Source organism: Juglans regia, chromosome 14, assembly GCF_001411555.2.
Source record: "Juglans regia cultivar Chandler chromosome 14, Walnut 2.0, whole genome shotgun sequence".
Taxonomy (NCBI): Eukaryota; Viridiplantae; Streptophyta; class Magnoliopsida; order Fagales; family Juglandaceae; genus Juglans; species Juglans regia.
In genome coordinates this window covers 25,660,973-25,674,277 of record NC_049914.1, presented here as the reverse complement: position 1 = coordinate 25,674,277, position 13,305 = coordinate 25,660,973, and the positions used below count along the sequence as shown (strand labels likewise).

The following is a 13,305-nucleotide window of genomic DNA, read 5'->3' as shown; positions in this document are numbered from 1 at the left end:
CACTCATATTTACATTACTTTATTTATTTATTTTTCTTTCTTTCTTTCATTGTGCTCAAATTGGTGCACCATGTTGTCAGGAATCACCAAGGGGACCCTACCACATACCTGTAAAATTCCACTTATGTGCTTATTTACCGGAAAATGATAGCATATATTATTATCCATCATGACTTTTTTGGCTTTTGTTTTCAATTTTTTTTTTCTTTCAGTTTTAATTTTTCTCTTTATATTTATATTTATCATTTGTATATATTCTATCGGAATTAATTTATAAATTGTGTCTTATAGTACCACACTCTTATCTTATTCTTATTGTATAGAAAATTTGCTTATTTGAGGCTAGCGATTTTATACGAAAATGACTATAATTTCCTGCTAAATAAATTTGTTTTCATCGTAAATATTCATTCTCGTCGTAAATAATCCGTCATAAATGTTCTGTTTTCTTGTAGTGACCACATCAACATAGTAAGACATGAATAAGATGAATCATATATATGTACCCTTTAAGTATCAGAGATGAATCATATATATGAACCCTTTTGGGTTGAATTAATTAATTCATGTTTCTCAACATTTTATATTAAGGCCAATATATTATATCTAAAAGATTTCCAAATAAATTTATCTAGAGATGATGAGTCCTTTTCGTAGTTATATAGAACAAATATAGCATGCATGCATGTGTCATATCCTTTTTTTTTTTTTTAATGCTTTTCAAATATATGTAAATAATACTGAAAAGACTCTTCACATGAACACACTAGGAGAGAAAAAGGGTGGAGTTTTCCTTTTAATTTTATATATTTAATTTTATCTTCTTTTAATTATTATTGGTACGTTGTTGCTTTGGACATTGATGGCCCAAAAGAATTCAAGTATAATATCATTGCAAAAGATTACCAACATTGCCAGTAGTAGTAGTAGTAATTCATATAATGATCAGGTAGTAGTATGTGCATGTATTATATATTATGATGATGCCATAATCACTACTATTACTTTTCATTTCTCTTAACATTGGGCCTTATATTTTGAGGGCCTTATATCTATTTTCCCCGCCTAATCAAGTATTGAGTGTTGAAAAGGCTGAAATGGTCTTCAAATTTGAAACCAATGGCCTTATATCTACTACTGTACGTGCATTTTTGTTTAAAATTTTGTACATTTTTAAGGAACGCAATTCATATAGAATATTCTATGACTTTAAGGAGTACTTCGACCCAAGGGCGAAACCAGAAAATCTAGTTTGGGGGGGCTAAGTTAAGAAAAAATAATTTTGAGGGGGACTAAATACTAATTTTTATATAGTCTACTTTATAAAAACACCTCCTAATTTTCATCAAATTTTAAAAATTTTGGGAGGTCCAAACTAAGGTTTGCATGAAAGTTTCGGTGTTCATAATTGGGACTCAAATCTATATATATGTCTATTTGACTCACCACACAGGGACGGTTCAATGTATTTTGTGGCCTAAGGCGACCATTAATTACAAGATATTTTAATTTAAAAATGATAAAAATATTTAAATATTAAATATTAAAATTTTATTAAAATTTTCTGAAATGCAAAACAAATATGAATATTGATTGATTAGTAATATCTACAAATATTATAACAATTTGAAAGAAAATCTAATTTTTCTGTAAATAAAGTATTATCCGTTATTTGTATATATATATATATATATATATTTTAATACTTCATTATGAAAACAAATAAAGCTATCAATATCAAAATAAACATCATATTTTATAAAATATTCAAGAGTAATATATCATCAGTTTGCTATTTCTATTCCAATTTTACTATTGTCTGAAATTTTTGTATATTTTGAATAAGATTTTTTTTTAGTAAAACTTCTATATTTATTGGTTTTATTTTATTTTTTACCAAAATTTACCATTTAAGATTGATTTTATTTTAGGCAAAAAAAATTTCATCTTTTATGCTAACCAATATTTTTTTTTATAATTTATTTGTTAGGATCACAATAATTATTTTTTTCCCCTTTTGGGGGCCTTCTCAAGGTGGGGGGGCCTTTAGGTGGTGGCCTTAGTTGCGTACCCCTTGAGCCGGCCCTTCACCACAATTATGAAAAATATCTCCTCAAGTTTTTACTCAAATTTTAGTGCTTGAAGTGAGCGAGAGAGAGATAGACATATGAAGTGAGTTATACTTACAACATTTATTGATCATTTTAGAGCAAAAACCCTAGGGACTCAATCAACCAACCAAGTCAAATTTGATCAGATGAAGGATATCTACATGAGCAAAATGAAGAGAATATCTCACTTTTAGGCAGATGACCCTTGAAAAAAATATAGCATATCTGGGCCTCAAGCCCAATATCCCAAGAAACGCTTTTAATTTGTACACATGATGGGCTACATGAGCTGAAGGTGGCCCAACATCTGGGCTTATATATATATATATATACATTAGCTAAGCCCATGGTTGTATGTTTTGGACAACAAGAGATCTATAAATCCATCATCTCTGTTTACCTGCGATCAATCCTCTGGGGAGGACATTTCATTCCTTCGTCTGCGAGACTGCGACAGCTGAAACCACTAAACTCTCCAAGGTACTCTCTCTCGGATCTATAATTATCTGCTCTAATTAAAAGCTTCCGTTTTGACCTGAATAATTCGTCCATTTCTCTTCTCTGTTTTAACAAGTAGTTTAGTCAAAGAAAATCGAAGAAAAAGGGTCTATAATGCTATTTAATTACAGTATTTTCTTCTTTGATTGGTTATTGGGTAGGTTATTTAGTGTTTGTTGGGGTTTCTGTAAGAGCAAAGTACAAGTTAGAAGCGCTTTTGAAACAAGGTGCTTGCTTTAATAAATTCATTTCAATACGAACGAATAATTAAATGATGCGTTTCTAATATTTGTCTTGGGTCCGTATTGGGTTTGAATTTTGTACTTTTTATTATTTTCCATTTCTTTTTTCTGAGGTACTGAGTTGTGCTGTTAAAAAAAGAACTATCCTACCCAAACCAATAAAGAAGAATCAGCTATAACTAAGTTTTGATTAGCTTTCGCACGAAGTAATAGATTTCTTGTCGGATTCCATATGCAATGTGATTGAGCATAGAGTTGAATGATTTTGCAGTGACTACAATGATCAGATTTGTCATCTCCTTTCTAGTGGTAAGCTTGGAAGGTTTTATTTTTTTTGGCTTTTAGAAACATTTTAATCAGCATGAGAGGGAAAGTAAATATATTTAATTTTTATTATCCAGCCCAAATAGTGTTGCATTTTTCAGGTGAAAAAAAAAGAATAAATCATAATACTATTATAATGATGAGCAGGGGCGGTGGCTCACTACGAGAACGTAGTTGTTGATTGAAAATTTATTGAAGTTTGTGTTAGAATGATGGATGCTTTTGTTCTGTGTCTAATTTGGATATTTCAATTTGTGAAAGTGACTTTGTAATGAATAGACCAATGTAAGCCCTAATGGGCCTAGTCACATATGAACTTATACTCTAAAAAGACTAGTCAATGCTACAAATGGAATCCTTTGGAATCATTGTAAATCACAAGAACTTCTCTCTCTCAAGTAATATAGGATCCCATTTATCACCATTTCATACTAAATCTGAGGTATTATAATTTACCCTCTTAAATATATGATGTCCTTGTCGCCTGTGCACCACTGGGATTAGTCGGGACGCTGTTCTCGGACACCTGGCCAATAAAAAAAATATATGATGTCCTTGTCAAATAATTCTGTTATACGTGACATGAGTCAAGCCCTAACCCAGATTTGATACCATCTGTAACGATTTAAGGAAAACTCAAGTAACATGTGGACTTATACTCCAAAATGTTGGATTAAGGTTACAATCAGAACTCCTCAGAATTATTACAATCAGAGCCCTGTTACAATCAATCATAGTGTTCCTTGCACGAGCTTAAAATACTCTTCTTCAACGCACTTTCCTGGGCTTCTGTCATTGATTGTAACAGGACTAGTTTTCATAATTTGCTTGTATCCATTTATAGCACCTAGTTGTTGCAAGGTGTACTTTGTGTATACTTCCTGTGTATTTGTGCTACACCTACTTTTCAATCAATAACATTTTATCTTACTTATCAAAAAAGAACTTCTTCCTCATAAACAATGTGCATCTCATTCACCACCATCTCATACTAAATCCAGATATTACAAAATTCTTCCTGAGATGTCATTGATAGGGATAGGGTAATTGATTATTGATCAAAGGTATACTCAATTGTGTTTATGCCTCTGGTTTGATGAGCTGTATAGCTATGAGGTGTTCTGTGTTCTTTAAATGCATCTGATTTGACAAGTTTCTGTGTTCTTTTGCTTGCTTCTTCTTTTAAGCTTTTTTTTTTTAATTATCTTCATGGGCACTAAAAGATTTGAAACTAGAGAACCATACGTGTCGGCCTCTGGGCTTGTAGGTTTATGAAATAGACACACAAGAGGGGGAAAAGAGTTTCCCTAAGATTATGGAGTCCCTTTTCTTTGATGAATATGTTTTGGTATGCGCTTTTGTTCAACCACAAATCAACTTAACCCAAAGATTTGCAGCTATGCCTTCATTAGTGAACTAACTTTTTGTTTCCTTCTCTGGGTGAAGAGTGACAGAAAAACATAATGGTTAAAGCATACTCTCAGGAGTATGTTTACAAGCACCCATGGGAGCGGGTGACTTCTGCATCTTGGCGCAAGTTTGCTGACCCTGAGAATAAGCGTACATTATCTCACATACTTGAAGTTGACACATTGAACAGAAAGCTTGACTCTCAATCTGGGAAGCTTTACACCACTCGAGCAATCACTATCCATGCTCCAGGACCATGGTTCATTCGCAAAATCATCGGCCAGGATATCTGCCATTGTGTTGAATCAACAGTTGTGGATGCTCAATCGCGGTCGATGCAACTCAATACGCGCAATATCAGTCTCCGGAAGTTTGTAGAAGTGGTAGAGAAGATTCAGTATGTTCCTCACCCAGATAATCCAGATGGTTGGACTATCTGTCGGCAGGAGACTAGCATTCAGATTAAGCCATTGTCAGCACTGGCATCAATGGCAGAAAAGATAGAGCAACGTTGTGCTGAAAAGTTTGTGCAGAACAGTGCTAAGGGTAGAGAAGTTATGGAGAGGATCTGTAAGTATCTTGAAGCTGAATCTAGCGGGATTTCGCTATAATTCAGCTGCTTCAATTCAATCTTGGTCATTTATAGTAGTAGGTCGAAGATTTGTAAGCTCTTTTGAAGTATAAAGTAACAGAAGAATGTGAAAGTGTAACACCATAGATGCTCAGCCTTGAATTTCCCGTGGATTGGCTGAATGTGTATCAACTGATATGTAACTTTGGGACATTTTGTTCTTATGCGTTTTCCATTTGCTTTGGAGGTTTGAGCTATCTGATGCTTTATACTGTAGAGATAAGTGTATGATTGATTAATCTGACCCCATAATCCAGCAAATGATTATGCCATTTCCTACTGAAAGATTAGCCAGGAGCTGTATAATACCTACTTACTGCTCATGACTCAACTGGAAGCTGTTCTCCTTGAAAGAATTGATGAATTATTGGATAAGAAACAAGGCTGTATGGTTGCTTCGTTATCAACCGTTGCAATGTTTCCCCTACAGCATTAACAGCTTGACTAAGCAGACCTCCTTTAATCTTGAAGCATGCTACTTTGGACGTGAAAATACAATTAATGGGAATTATGACGTGATTAGCAATTTTTTCAAAAAGAAAAGGAAAGGAAAGACCAAAGCGTTATTCATCTTCTTCCGTACTTCTTTCTTTTGTCTTTTTGCTGAATTCAGCTTCTTCTATACGTTAGGAAGGAATGCGGAGTCCTTGAGGTAATTTCGTCGTATAGAGAACGGGTTCTCGCCAACGAAAGGGAAAAAAAAAAAAAAATCCCTTCATGCAATATAATATATTCGAATTTTTGGATATTCTTCAATTATATTTTGCCAGAAAGGAGACATGCCTTTGGCATATTCTTGCTTATTCTCTCTACTTTTCCTCTGACTCTCTCTCTCTCTCTCTCTCTGAGATCTTACTCTTTAGTCTTTCGGGACTGCCATAGTGCCATTGACTCTTCGTAACAGCAGGTAATTTTTGAGGTATGCTCTGTTCGCTATATACATTTCCTTCATTCCTCCTCTGCTTTGGTTTTTCGTTCTTTTCTCTCTATTTACTATATTTTATGGTCTGCTCTCGTTGAACTGTACTTGTGTGTGTTAGAAGACCAAACACAAGTGTGTATTGGTCTTAGTCTTTGAACATAATGTGGAAATCATCATGCAAATAACTCAGAAGGTATTGTCGCATTAACAACCTGCAATGAAATTGATCCTAGTCCATACATCACCTTCATTTGCAGTAAGAAGAACACGGAAAAAAGGGATCTTTAGGATTCTTTAAAACCGTTGGAGGTTTAAAAGTGTTGCCATTTTTGTTTTTTCGTTGGATTGGATGGGGTTTATTGGTTGGTTTTGAGTAATTTGTAAGGGCAACAATGAGTAGGGATGATTTACAAGATAAAAGCTTGTTGTAATTTGTTAAAGGCCAAAGATAAATGACGGGTTCCAGGATCCTGCATGACAACTCGTTTGTTTTGGAAAAACATCTTATCTCATCTAATCATTACAACTTTCTCAACTTCCAATACAAAATAAAATAAACAATTCAACTTTTTCAAATCCCAAAACAAAAATAATATTAAAAAATATACTCTAACAATATTTTATTCAACTTTTTAATTTTAATCTCATCTCATCTCATCTCATCTCCGAAAACAAACGAGGCTAGCTCTCTAGATTCGGATTAGAGAGCTTTTAACAACTTCCATGTCTCTTTATCTGATGCATCGGTAGGACTTTATGTTCGTGTGAAGATTATATTAGATTCGGATTACCTTACAACTGGTTGCTGTTTATTAGAAATTTGGCCATTTTACTTTTTCTTGGAGGTGCTGGGGAAGGTTTCGAATGTCAGTTTCTTTGTCTTGTGGGTCTGCAATGATTGAAAAAGACAAACTAGGTTGGAATGTGTACAGCTTTTCTAGCAGATTAGCATCTTTCTTGTAGGCTATTCAGTACAACGGAATAAGGTGGAGAAAACTATGCTCAAGGCACTTTTAATATCATGGCAGCCCCTTTTGGCTAAGAAGCAACAGATATTTTTTGAGAAAAATACACTTTTACTGTCCAACCCTTCCATGTTTTACACTTTGTATCCAAAGCTGACTCATTGCACCATCAAATTATCAAAGAAATTTCAATGTGCACCATAAGTTAAGCTCTGACAATCAAGATCGTGTACCTTGTCACCTATTTTTCATCCATACTAACGGTTGGGATTGTACAAGGGTATTTTTGCAGTTTTGGTACTTGGAAGGAGCAAGGCATCAGTTTTGGCAGTTTGGGGTACAAAGCGTAAAACACCTACTAGTTGGAGGTAGTAAAGTGTATTATTTCCCACATTTTGGTGAGGTTTATGATTGGAATGACTAGTGCAGTAATCTTATGTCGTGTACAATTGTGATGATCATCCAATTTGTGTGTATCACTTTCTAGAAACCAGGCTATGCCTGAACATGTGGTATTCATTTTCCAGTTGTAATCTAATGTGGCGTTTCTTTATCAGGTTGAAGCCAAAATAAAAAAACGTGATGGTCAAAGCATACACACAAGAGTACATTTACAAGCATCCATGGGAGCGGGTAACTTCTGCATCTTATCGCAAGTTTACTGACCATGAGAACAGGCACATATTAACCCATATCCTTGAAGTTGACACGTTAAGCTGTAAGGTTGACCCTATATCTAAGAAGCTTTACACAGCTCGTGCAGTCACTGTCCATTTCCCTGGACCATGGTTCATACGCAAAATTGTCGGTCAGGATGTCTGTCACTGTATTGAAACAACAATCGTCGATGCCAAAACACGGTCGATGCAACTCACTTCCCGAAATGTCAGTCTTCAGAAGTTCATTGAAGTGGAGGAAAAGATCCAATATGAACCCCACCCAGATAATCCAAAAATATGGACAACTTGCAGGCAGGAGACTAATATTCATATAAAGCCTTTACCAGCACTGGCATCAATTGCGGAAAAGGCAGAGCAACGATATGCAGAGAAGGTTGTGAAGTATAGTGCTACGGGTAGAGAGGTTATGGAGAGGATCTGTATATATCTTGAAGCTGAATCTGCACAGATTGGTCTCTAATCCAAATCCGAAGTTCCGAACCTCGAAGCTAAAATCCTCTTCTTTAACTTGTGTGGAAGTATCTCTTAAGAAGTGAGGAACATGTGGATGTGATTAAAATTAACATCTTTATTCTTTAAATCCGAATGATTAAAGGATTATATGCCAGCTGAAATCTCTTCAATCTTATCGAGTAATGCCATGTACAAGTCTAAATAACAAGTCCGCCATTTGTAAAAAAGTGAGTTATACTAATAAATAATAGTTTTTTTTTTACACTTTTTTAAAGTAGTATCCACATTTTTACAAGAGTTTGTATGAAATTTGTAAATCATGGTATTTATCTCTTAAAGGTACTGTTACAATGAAGTAGAATAGACTTCATATACAGCAAGGTTTCTGTGAAATTGTCGTAGGATGCTGCGCCGGTGCACTGTCCAGAAGCATTAGTGATAGCTTGGACCTGAATTGGGTATGTAAATAAAACAAAATACAGACAAGTCATTTGAGATCAACTCAACAAGATTCAAACTCGATTCAATTTGTTTATTAAATTGACCAAGCTTGACTCAGAATCAATTTGTTCTACTTTGTCTATGCAAACTATTTTTACAGTTGGCAGGCTCCATTTGGATATAATAATTGTTTCATCTTATTTCATCATTATAATTTTTCTAAATTTCTACACAAAATATAATAAACAATTTAATTTTTTTAAATCTTAAAATAATAATAATATTAAAAAATAATATTATAATAATATTTTATTTAACTTTCATCTCAACTCATTATTCAAACGGCACCTTAACTTAAAAACTACAGTCGTAATTCTTCCCATGGATTATCAGGAATCGTATGTCATTGCATTTTAGTATAGTTGTCGTCCAACCTCCCAGGATAGAAAAACACCACCGCTGGTTTTAACTAAAAATTGAGGACTGCTTCCATATCCATGCAATGACCAAAAGTGAAATCTTCCTACAAGAACATTTGCTGTGAATTGCGATGTATGTAATTCTCTCTACAACTGCTATGGAATTCAGTGCCTCCAGAAATAATATATATCCATTACCATAGAAGATTTAAATAATTTTCAAAGGAAGTAGCTCCAGGATTCAGACATTCAATACAATTATATCACGCACCATTAAGCTGTTCAGTGAGATTTATAACTAGGATAATACCATTAAAGCCATAACGATAATTTACAATGCCGTTGCAAAAATGTTTTGTAATGTCCCAAAGTCATCTCAAAATTCTCATTTCATCACATCTCATTCTCAAATATCAACACAAATACTTTCAAACTAATCATTATAATTTTCAAAACTTTTAAACAAAAAATAAAAAACAATTCAATTTTTTCAAATCACCAAACAAAAATAATATTACAAAACTATATTCTAACAATACTTTAACTTTATAATATTTTTTATTCAACTTTCTCTCTCACCTTTCCCAAAATCTCACAAAACATTAATTCAAGCTATCTCACTACTATTCACAAACTATCTTACTATTATTCACAAAATTCTCATATGATCACACTCTCCAAACATGTTCTTAAAGACTTAAGACACTGTAGGCAACATACAACTTCTCACAACACCCTAGTACAGAGTTCTTCAAAGTGCAGAGATGTCCTAATATGCCTTGCCTCCCAGCAAATATAACAATATAAAAGGACACCACTAAGATATGCAGGAAACTCAGGAAGCATCTCATGGATGAAACTGAGGTCCAATTTCAACACATGGAACTCCACCCAGACAAATTCAGATTTTATCAAGTTTCTCTGCCTTGATAACGGGGTTGGCTTTAGCTATAGCATCACGTGCAGCAGTGCGATAGTCAAAGGGGCAGCCATGTTTGTCAGAATAGCGATGTACTGCACAGAAAAGGTCGCCACACCGACAATTGAACCCCGTTAAACCAACCCGCTTGTTGCAGCTGCTACAACGTTTTGGACCCTCCTTTGGCTTTGCCTCAGTATTCTCCTCTGAGCCAAAACTGAAGGAGGATGGCTTTGCCTCACTACTCTCCCCTGCCCCGAAACTGAAGGATGGCTGCACAGAGATGGCCTTTGGCTCCACTGAGTTGACTTCCACATCCACAGTTGCAATAACCAATTCGTTTCCATTGCTGCTTGATGATCCATTCACAATACTTCCAAAGGAAGATGCAGCAAGCTTAGTCTGCTCCTGTTTTAACAACATATCCTTGTGGCACTTGGAACACATATTCATGGTAGCTGCGCTACCAAAGAAGCCACAGTTGTTAACACACAAAATAGGACCTTCAGGAGGAGCTTGGCATCCCGTCTCATCATGATCCATCTTTTCAACTCTCCTGCAACAAAGAACGCTAGAAAATCTAAAAATCCAGAAAAGACTAATAAAATGAAACTACATCCTACACATACACACATTCGCAACATAACCACAGAAATAAAGCATTTACATCTAGATCCACATTAGGTTAAAACAAAATACTACTTCAATCCAAAGATGGACGGAAGATTTGTAAATATCAGTATTTAATGAAAAATAAATAAACAAATATCTCTATTCTTATGAGGAAAGAAGTAAAAACAAGAATTTAAGTGCAAGTTTTGGTAAGTTATCTGGATAAAAGCTTTCATTTTTATAAACTCCAATATATTTTGCTCAGCCCAAAAAATAAAGCACCCATCTATTTCAGCCCAGGAAGAATGACCTTTAATGCCAGTTACCAAGAAAAACCTTGTGTTTTTGTGTAAACAAGCAAATGTCTACAAACAACAAATGTCTAATAACATATCCAAGTGGAATAAGATCAAGACCAATAATTTTTTCTTCATTGCTTTAATTGGTAAGACACATAATGGGTTTTGGAACCCACAATCATAACACCTACACCATTCTCACAGGTATGAAGTACCATTGAACTAAAGCTCATACACTTGAGATGAAGAAATGTGAAACTATTACAAATCAAAACTTGTGAGACATAACATATCCAAGTGGAATAAGATCAAGACCAATAATTTTTTCTTCGTTGCTTTAATGGTAAGACACATAATGGGCAACCTACAATCATAACGCCTACACCATTCACACAGGTATGAAGTACCATTGAACTAAAGCTCATACACTTGAGATGAAGAAATGTGAAACTATTACAAATCAAAACTTGTGAGACAATACTTACAAAGAAATTGTGAGACAATTCAAAGATTCATTTAGGGTTATAGAGATAGGGCAAAGACCAAATGGCGGAGATAGAGCGAAATTGATATAAAGTATCATATCAGCATTGCAGAGGACATGGATATTTTGGGTTGGGAAACTTTTTCTTACTATTCGATACCAATTGTTCAAATAGAATGCCAAATGATTGGAGTTAGGATTGTTGGCGAGCAAAGACAATGGCATCCATAACAAATATCGAGTTTGAGGCGTGGAGATTGACACATGCTTGGTAAGAGATGGGTTGACATGGCGAAACCTTATGAAACCACATTTCTTCAACATTAGCCACCTTTATTCTAAACCTTACCTTACGCATATTCTCCCACAATCTGAAGCCCTTAAACTCACATGTCATGAAGCCCCAAAGCCATAATCATCAACAGAGGGCTGCTTATTATCTGTCATTCTTTATCTCAACATAATAAAGGTAAAAAAAAAAAAAAAACTCTTCCCCCCTCACTCAGTAGAATGGCAAGGTCACAGTTAAACAGTAAAGTAAGTCAAATCCAGAGTTGTGATCAATAGCAAGGCCAGCAGTCCTATCTTTCTCCACTAGCCCCATTACTTCATCCAAACCTAATCCTACTGTTACAGATACCATTGTTTGTACTAGTTCGAGCCTTTTCTCTTATCAATCTATAAAAACTGAAAGCACATGTTTATCAGTTAGTTATGGTATAACAGCACCAAGTACATACATGAATAGATTTTTTCCATACATACATACGTGAAAAGATGTTATATGCCCATGCATTACATTTAGAAGTCACAATTTTCCCAATGAAACACAGGTTTTCCAACTTTAAACGAGAGACAAGCTATATCCACAGCAATGAAGTGTAACAAAGACACCAGCTTTACACACGATCAATTTTATTTTTGAAAATTACTACCTTTACCCACAATTCTAAAAAAAATACCATAATTCCAGCACACACGAATACGTCCTGCTAAGTTTAAGGAATATGCTTCATAAAAAATAATGGGCCAGTTAAGGACTACTTCCTATTACACCTAAAAAGAATTTCATCAACAGACGAAAGGCCAAATATTTGAGTTTCTCTCATGTTCCCAAAAATGAATACTAGCCTCGTTTGTTTCACAGATAAAATCAGATGAGACGAGATAAAAGTTGAAAGTTAAATAAAATATTGTATGAATATATTTTTTTAATATTATTTTTGTTTTGAAATTTGAAAAAATTGAATTGTTTATTTTATTTTGTGTGAGAATTTGGGAAATGATTAGATAAGATGAGAATGGTTATGAAAACAAACGAGGAAATCTCAAGTTTTGTCTCCAAACGGAAAGTATTTCCCTGTGATACGACAAAAAACTCGAACTTTAACCACAACATTGCAAAATTTTAGCAAGTCCACGTTCTCATGCATCGATGAATCTAACACTAAAATCCTATGATAATCCCTTATAAACTTTTGCCAAATATGCATACCAAGAAGCTATAGAAGCAGATATACATACATACACACTGACACAGATACTCATGCAAAAGAGCTAACCTGCTCGCCAGTGGGGACAAGAACCTCTCAGAAATGATACCTTCGGGACCGATCTCTGAGTTCACAGTGGCATCGGATTCAAATCCTGCGTCCAAAACATAGAACAAAAAACAAACAAATAAGCGACTTAATGAAGAAAGAGGAAGAAACAGATCGATAACCAAAAACCACAAAACAGAAGATGAAGGAAGAGATTATAAACCCTAACCCTAACCCTAACAAGATTAGGGATCGCCGAGGAGAGAGAAAGCAAAGCCAAAGAAGAGGAAGAGAGAGAGAGATGACTTATATTTTTACGTCTGTGTTCTCTCTGTTTTTGGTATTTAAAAGGCT

General features: G+C 34.6%; 3 protein-coding genes across 12 annotated transcripts; 2 read left to right on the top strand and 1 right to left on the bottom strand.

The window, feature by feature from the left end:
* The first annotated feature begins 2,484 nt into the window (after positions 1-2,484).
* LOC108998705 (protein slowmo homolog) lies at positions 2,485-5,413 on the top strand. Of its 2 annotated transcripts, XM_018975360.2 has the most exons (3): positions 2,493-2,591; positions 3,123-3,160; positions 4,622-5,413. In XM_018975360.2, exon 3 carries the CDS (start codon positions 4,639-4,641, stop codon positions 5,194-5,196), a length of 558 nt encoding a protein of 185 aa, XP_018830905.1. In that variant the 5' UTR covers positions 2,493-2,591; positions 3,123-3,160; positions 4,622-4,638; the 3' UTR covers positions 5,197-5,413. The 2 variants fall into 2 exon arrangements, with proteins under 2 accessions (XP_018830903.1, XP_018830905.1); XM_018975358.2 differs by lacking the exon at positions 3,123-3,160 and having other exon boundaries at positions 2,485-2,591.
* A 585-nt stretch (positions 5,414-5,998) lies between these two features.
* LOC108998706 (PRELI domain containing protein 3B-like) lies at positions 5,999-8,406 on the top strand. Of its 7 annotated transcripts, none has more exons than XM_018975365.1 (3): positions 5,999-6,123; positions 7,396-7,471; positions 7,661-8,406. In XM_018975365.1, exon 3 carries the CDS (start codon positions 7,686-7,688, stop codon positions 8,241-8,243), a length of 558 nt encoding a protein of 185 aa, XP_018830910.1. In that variant the 5' UTR covers positions 5,999-6,123; positions 7,396-7,471; positions 7,661-7,685; the 3' UTR covers positions 8,244-8,406. The 7 variants fall into 7 exon arrangements, with proteins under 7 accessions (XP_018830910.1, XP_018830911.1, XP_018830908.1 ...); XM_018975366.1 differs by having other exon boundaries at positions 5,999-6,135; XM_018975363.1 differs by having other exon boundaries at positions 5,999-6,135; positions 7,383-7,471.
* A 1,199-nt stretch (positions 8,407-9,605) lies between these two features.
* Positions 9,606-13,305, bottom strand: LOC108998704 (zinc finger A20 and AN1 domain-containing stress-associated protein 8). 3 transcript variants are annotated; one of them, XM_018975355.2, is made up of 3 exons: positions 13,181-13,305; positions 12,973-13,057; positions 9,606-10,571 (listed from the first exon to the last, which is right to left on the bottom strand). In XM_018975355.2, the coding sequence occupies exon 3, from the start codon at positions 10,556-10,558 to the stop codon at positions 9,998-10,000; it is 561 nt and encodes a 186-aa protein (XP_018830900.1). In that variant the 5' UTR covers positions 10,559-10,571; positions 12,973-13,057; positions 13,181-13,305; the 3' UTR covers positions 9,606-9,997. The 3 variants fall into 3 exon arrangements, with proteins under 3 accessions (XP_018830900.1, XP_018830901.1, XP_018830902.1); XM_018975356.2 differs by having other exon boundaries at positions 13,175-13,268; XM_018975357.2 differs by having other exon boundaries at positions 13,187-13,262.